We start from the raw sequence: 7298 nt of genomic DNA, 5'->3' as shown, positions 1-7298 counted from the left end.
TTACTGGAGTTGGCAGTTTGAACTCTAGGAATGCAAGAGTTTGTCCAAGCAAAACAAAGTGATACATAATTATCTAGCGCATGTCCATGAGCACACGTTACCGATTTTCTAGCGTATGTTCATGAGCACATGTTACCAACTATTGATAAAACTACTTTTTAATTAGGTGGTGGGATTTTCTAGCGTATGTTCATGAGCACTTTCTAGCGTATGTTCATGAGCACATGTTACCAACTATTGATAAAACTACTTTTTAATTAGGTGGTGGTTTTGACGTAGATAAAGACCTCCATACATGATTGACGTAGATAACACAGTACTAGAAAAACCCTTATTCATATGAGCACCATCGCCAAAATTGTAAGAAAACAACACTTACTAAACCGATATAATTATGTATGGCATATACTTGGTAGCAAGTTCCATTGAATGTCAAGTAATGACTGTAGGCAGCCCTCATCTATCATTTTGGGTTGCTGCAACCTAAAGTTAAAAGCAGAAAATAGAGAAAGGAAACAACAATGCTGCACCATCTTGACAATGATCACACTGCAGATGCAACGGATAACACGAGGAAAAAAGGCACACAAAGAAGCACATCACTTCCTCCACCGTACCATACTTTGAGTAGTTCCCTATAAGCTGGGGGATGTGTTTGTCTTGTACCGTCCATCTCCATTGCCCCACACATTTCGATCCTCAAACAATCTGTATGTAGGTATAAAAGGTGTTTGTCCTGCTGTGAAAGCATCGCCTCTCGGCATTGAACTTAATTGTGCATGTTCACCACAATATAACTCTTTGCTTTCAAAGTGATGAGCTGAGGTTACCTGCTGAAGTGATCCAGTTCCTTGCACAGGTCCATTAGATGCAGTGCTTGATTGTTGCGCTGGATTTGCATAATAACCAGAGGTTGCAGCCCATGGCGGGGGCGGATAGACCAAAGGAAACTGTGGAGACTGAGCATGTGTTTGAAATTGTGGTGGTTGAGGTTGACTGGGTGGATAGCCAGAAGAAAACTGGGGAGACTGAGACTGTATTTGAAATAGTGGTTGTTGAGATTGATTACGTGACTCGGGTTGCAATGGCGGTTGAGGTGCAGGCAGGGACTGTGGTTGTGGCTGAATCATAGCCTTTATCTGTGGTTGTGGCTGAATCTGATGATGTAGTTGCTGCTGCTGGATCTGAGGCTGAGCCCAAGCAGCCACATGGCCACTGAAATCTACCTGCTTTCCAGTATGCTTTTGCTGATTGAATGAAGATTCTTGAGCACTCGGCAATCCAGATGCTTGTTGCATGGTCAGTGAAGATGATTCCAGAATGTGTGTACCTGTACTTGACAAGGTGAGACTTAAGAAGTCAATCATGTCTTGCTCCTTGGTGGTTTTCACGTGATTCAGTGGATCAGTTGAAGCCAATGCATTGCTCAACGAAGGTTGAGTTTCACCAACTCCAACATATTTGTCTTGTGATGGGGCTGGCTGTATTTTTGAATGCCTGGAGTGACAGAACATATGGTCAACAAATTTGTTGAAGGCAACTCACTTGTAAATTAACACAACACACAACTGCAGATCCTTATAAGCCTTCCAAATCAACACGACACACGACTGCAGATCCATATAAGCCTTCCAGTTTTAAAATCAACCATCGCAATTATACTCCAGTCTTGAGAGCAACGTTAGACTTTATTTGTATAGCACATGTGCTGAGTGTATTGCAGGTATTACAAAGAAAATAGCAAAAAATCTATTGCATAATGCTTCTAGTAGGTAAAAGTCACATCTTCCAATCAAATGTGATTCAAAATAAAATTCATCATATACTTGTATGTTTACCAAATCATAACTATTCACACACAGAAATGTGTGTGTTTGTATGATTTGAAAATATGCATTCACTTGGCAAAAAAAAAAAGAAAAAGAAAAGAAAAGAACATATGTATTCAGCCTCTGTCCAGTGGACACTAGTATATTAAGTCACCTCATTCACACGCATCAACAGTATAAAATAGAGATAGTAAAGGTAAGTGAAGGACAAAATAGATGTTTGTTGCAAGTGCAGTGTTTGGTTGTAAAAAGTGTTAATGTTACTGACCTTCTAGCTAGCTGCGCAAATTCATCATCTTCTTCTTCCTCTTCCTCAGCCACATGTTTTGTCTCAACAGTTAAAGGTGCACAGGGTACCACATGTGGAGATGATCTAAACCAGCTATCTTCATCCCCTTTGAGGCTGGAATTAGGCACCTCACTCAGTTGAGGTTTGGAGTTTATCACTTCAGTTGGCAGCACGTGATTCAGAGCTATAGCATCATGTTTAGCAAGCTCATTTTGTATGTTATCGTTCAACTCCAGTCCTTTAGCTAGAAGTTCTTCATCCCTGCCAGTAAATGATAATTTATTCAGAAACTGAGCCACAAAAAGCACAATCATGTCTAGCAAGAGCAGTGATTTTATACTTAGTTATATCAGACAATAAAAGGAAGGGAACTTGCCCAGTTGTAGTTAGCATCGGCATTAGTTTCTTATGATTAGAACGGCACTGTTCAACTAGATCAACTATGACTTCATCCTGTATGGCCTAAAAAGCAAAATACAGATATTATAGGTTACCCAGTAGGCTAGTAAGATTGTAAGAATATGGAAAAGGCAAGTATATTGTACAGACCGTTCGGTCATTTGTATCCACAGCCTGCAACATGGCAGATAAAAGATCCAGAACTTCTTGCATCGAACTTATGCTTGACATACTTAAGGTTAAATAAAGATTGATCAAATAAGATCAGGTGTGATATAAGACGAGATCAGGTGTAACATTATACAAGGGAAGTATGCAACAACAGTCGTATAACAATTAGAAGTCACCTTAGAGTTTCTACTTCAGAAGCCAGGGCTTCCTCAAGTGTAGTTGAAGAACTGCTTGGAATCCCATAACCTGCAAATGCATGTCCAGCTGTTGAATGGGTTACTTGAGGCGTGAAGATCAGCACAGAATCTGATGCACGTTGGGGAAATTCAACTCCAGATCGCTGCCAAAGTTAGTTATCCTCAGGAACATTCTAGGTAAATACTAATAACTAATACATAGAATACTGCCGCTTGAACAAGCATAGATCATTTAGCTAAAAACAGAGAAAATCGTACAGGCTTGTCACTACCACATAGATCATAATATTTTTTTCTACTCTTAATCGAGGTTTAATACAAATAGTGTGAGATCTCACATGTCAAGAATGATTTCTAAATGAACTGGCACTTCCTATCATATTCTCTCTAGAATGAAACTCAAAGATTAAGCATCTTGAAATTATTTGCTAAAAATACTTTCACATACATTTTAGGCCTAAATCCTAACACTTCAATTGAATTGATATAATAAAAACCGATTCCACTCACTATTGTCAATATTTGGTTAGTACCCCAACTTTGGATTCGAAGTGACCCGCTTCAGAGGCTAGAAGTGAGTTTTAATCTTTTGTTAAATTGAATGTTTATGACATTTGACATGCATAATAATTTTTTTTAAATTAGGTTTGTAGGAGAATATTGAATGCATATTCATGCCACACAGAAAATTAGTTAAGAGTTGATACCAAGTTTATGCGACTTACAACCTAAAGTCTCATAACTAAAGAAATGAATATTATACACTCTTCAGGTGAAGCACCGTATTTTTAGACTAATGATCTAATTTACCCGCGAAACAACTGTCACCATACTCACCAACAAACCATAGAAAAATGAAGACACTAACCCTTAATTCTTCGTATGACCAGTAAAATTGAGGATATTTTCCACCAGCTCCGCCAAATGCTTCTTGCCAAGAGTCCAGCAACACCAAGATCTTCTCCCTAACACCCATGGTTGTCTGCAAAATATCATCCGAACATATATCTTAGGCTCCATATATCTGATAACGTAACCATCACACAAGGCTAATTTAGAGTGAAACAAATTTTTAGGGCTGTAAACGAACCGAGTCGAGTCGAGTTTTACCGAGTTCGAGTTCGAGTCGAGCTTTTTTTTACCGAGTCGAGCCAAACTCGATTATCATATCGATCTTTTTTCTTGGTTCGAACTCGAGTTCGTTAACGACCGAGTCGAGTTCGAGTTCTTAACGAACCGAGTCGAGTCGATACCGAGTCGAGTCGAAACCGAGTCGATCGATAAAAATTTCAACTTTTTTTCTTTTCTTGGCTTTGATTTTGTCTACACACTTAAAAAATATTAAAAATTAAAAGTTTAAAATAAAAAGAACAAAAACCAAAAATCTTATTGTTAATCCATTCTTTAAATAATATAAAAAAGATTATTTTTTTAATGTATATAGCTTACCGAGTCGAGTCCGAGTTCGAGTTTAACGAGTCGAACTCGAGTTCGAGTCAAAATCGAGTCGAGTCGAGTCGGACATCTAAAAAGCTCGGATCGACTCGTTAAGCTTATCGAACAGATTTCGTTGTTCGAACTCGAGCTCGTTAACGAGCCGAGCCGAACCGAGTCGAGCTTCTTACCGAGTCGAGTCGAGTTTCTTAACGACCAGCTCGGTTCGTTTACAGCTCTACAAATTTTGGTTCATTCAAATGGATTCGCTTACACATAATGTTTGCAACCACAGAACAGAAGTAGACATTGTCTTATGCCCATAACATGTGATTAATGAAATTCATTCAAATTTACTTGGACAGATATATTGAAATAAGTCAGTTTTTGTGCCATTGCCACATGGCACCAATAAATAATATCATACTAGTACATTTTTTGTTTCAAAATTACCTTAAATTTAAGATGTCAATCCCCCAGACTCAAGCTTATAATGTAGTGGCCACTAGTTATATACTTATTTCATATACGATCATTAATCCCTTGCACGATATGATTTTTATCCCAATTCACACCCCCAAAAATAAGTTAGAAATCCATAACGACTTCTGATTTATGCTTTCTGCTTATGTTTCATAGGCTGATAAGGAACCATCCTTCCATCATTTTCTTCCATTTGAAAAACAGAAAAGCTTCGTTGATCGACTTTGTATATAATTCAGCTGCCCAACTGAACTGTCATCCTCACTGCTCATTGTCGAGCTCACAAGATAAGTCATGCCTTAGCTTTCATAAAGATATTTAGCTTAAAAAAGTCTATTCATGTCAAGCAGATGCATGCATACTAATATACTATAGTACGATCTCTAAATATATACCACAAATCTTCGCAAGTAACCACACTGAAATCTTTTTTTTGAATGATACCAAATTAGGGATATATGTATACACAAATCAGAAAAATGTTAAATACAAAACATATGTAATAGAGAAGATAAAGCAAAAGCAATGGTCGGAGCTTTGTCATCCATAAAAACATAAATGAATGGAACACAGAATAGGGAACTTGCCTTTTTCTTCACAATCTTGATCATATCCTGTAGTACATTCCTTTCGATGATTACAGCATGCACATGATCACCACAATTCTTCACCATTGTCTCCAAAAGCTAAAACAAACACATACATAATGTATAGGATCCAATTCAGTGTGATTTCACAAAAAATGTGTAATGAGTACATTGCTTATAGTTGGTGACTATACCGTCAAGGCCAGTAGGTGCACATGAGGGTTCTTGTGCTGCAACCTTTTTTTCAAAGCCTTGACAACATCTTTTGCTAGCCTGTGGAAGGAATAATGCGATCATATTATTATGAAATTTAATATATGTGATCATATTAAATACTAGCTATTCCTTCATGATGAAGAATTGGGCATGACAAGGTTTTGTGATTTTAGCTAGACCATCCCATTTAGAATAAATTTTAAAAAAAATAAATTAAAAATCCTCATCACCGTCAACAGACTTCACACGAACACCCTCATCCACCAGGGCCTGCAATATTCGGTTTCTGTTTAATTTGTTTGTTTGTAAACTTGTCAAACTTTGCATCTAAAACTTATTGAAATTGGATAAAAAGAATATATAACCTAAAGGAATAAGATTTTAATGAACGAGTCATTTGTTGTTCGTTTAGTTTCACATTCATCGATGTAATAATGTTGATCATCGAGTTAGATTTAAGTCTGACGTTCACTAGTCTACCAGACAATGTCACACTTGTTCAAAAATCAAAATAAGACATTACAAGAAAGCATGATAGTTGAAGGGCCTTCTCAGTTAATAAAAACTAACAGAGTTTTTCATAACCATCTATCTATAAACTGAATAAGACACAATCCTCCACACTGTATTTACTCCACAAACAATGGAAATTAAATATAAACATTTTTTTTTCCTTTTCCCACTTGCCATCATAAATTAAGAACAGAAAGCATTCAAGCCCATATTGAACCATGCATGCATAGAAACAAATAAGTTGTAACTTGTAACTCCCAAATTAAAACTAAGTATAAAAAGATCAACTTTATTCTATATCTTTCTTGAAACTTTCTTTAAAATGAAAATAAGAAGAGACACGAAAACGAATATTAAAATGAAGAAAAGAAAGAGGGCGGCAGAAGAAAGTACCCATGATTGAGATTAATGGCATCACAAATATCAATGTTAATAGTCCAATCTGGGCCACTGAGAAATTCACTGGTGGCTTTTTCAACAAGAACATTTGCTGAATATGCAGATGATGATGAAGAAGATGGATACTTCATCATCTCTCTCTCTCTCCCTCCCTCCTTCCCTCCCTCTCACTCTCTCTCTCTCTCTCCCCCTCCCTCCCTCTCTCTCCCTCACTCCCTCTCTCTCTGAGTCTCAGTAGTATCAATTTTCTTTGTAGGCCAGAAATATAGAAGAATCAGAGTAAACAAGATATACAGATATACGAAAAGATAATATGTATGTATATGTGCATCAGTTTATGATATATGGACGGAGTTTGAAGAGAAGCTGCCACTTCTCATGGAAAGCTCAAAAAGACAAAACTGAGAATTTCTGAGAGGAAGAAGAATAACCAAGTGAAGTGTTACATTTAAAGGGAAGACTTTTGTTCTTTGTGTACTCTATTATATTCCCCCATTATTCCTCTTTTTTGTGTTTTGGTCATCATTTTTTCCCTTTACTTGTCTTTATACAACTTTAGTGGTGGTTCCCATAAATTAAAAGGTTAAAAAGGTCGGGTGATATCGAGTTTCTAGTTTTAAGTCGAAAAAATGTTCATTTGTGTAATAAAATTGAAGTTGGTTTAAAGCTAGAATTAAGTTAGAAACTGATTTAAGATCAAAAGTTAGTGTGAGGTATTCTTTTCAGTGACTTAATTTTTTTAACTTTTTTTTTTTATAAAAATTTCCCATAAGTCATAAAT

At 36.7% G+C, this 7298-nt stretch overlaps 1 protein-coding gene across 1 annotated transcript; it reads right to left on the bottom strand.

Annotated features, from left to right (window-relative positions):
* Positions 1-316: 316 nt before the first annotated feature.
* Positions 317-7005, bottom strand: LOC108215820 (TOM1-like protein 6). Its single transcript, XM_017388405.2, has 9 exons — positions 6512-7005; positions 5584-5662; positions 5390-5488; positions 3754-3867; positions 2865-3028; positions 2668-2749; positions 2495-2580; positions 2098-2379; positions 317-1497 (listed from the first exon to the last, which is right to left on the bottom strand). Exons 1-9 carry the CDS (start codon positions 6649-6651, stop codon positions 636-638), a joined length of 1908 nt encoding a protein of 635 aa, XP_017243894.1. The 5' UTR covers positions 6652-7005; the 3' UTR covers positions 317-635.
* Positions 7006-7298: the final 293 nt, after the last annotated feature.

This window comes from Daucus carota, chromosome 4, assembly GCF_001625215.2.
Source record: "Daucus carota subsp. sativus chromosome 4, DH1 v3.0, whole genome shotgun sequence".
Lineage (NCBI taxonomy): Eukaryota > Viridiplantae > Streptophyta > Magnoliopsida > Apiales > Apiaceae > Daucus > Daucus carota.
Note: the sequence above shows the minus strand (reverse complement) of the source record. Positions and strands in the feature narration are given on the sequence as shown.

Coding starts and splice junctions, on each gene's coding strand:
- LOC108215820 (XM_017388405.2), bottom strand. CDS start 6,651: ATGATGAAGTATCCATCTTCTTCATCATCATCTGCATATTCAGCAAAT. Junction 2,750..2,864: donor TCTGAAGTAGAAACTCTAAG/GTGACTTCTAAT, acceptor TTTAACCTTAAG/TATGTCAAGCATAAGTTCGA. Junction 2,380..2,494: donor CCGATGCTAACTACAACTGG/GCAAGTTCCCTT, acceptor ATTTACTGGCAG/GGATGAAGAACTTCTAGCTA.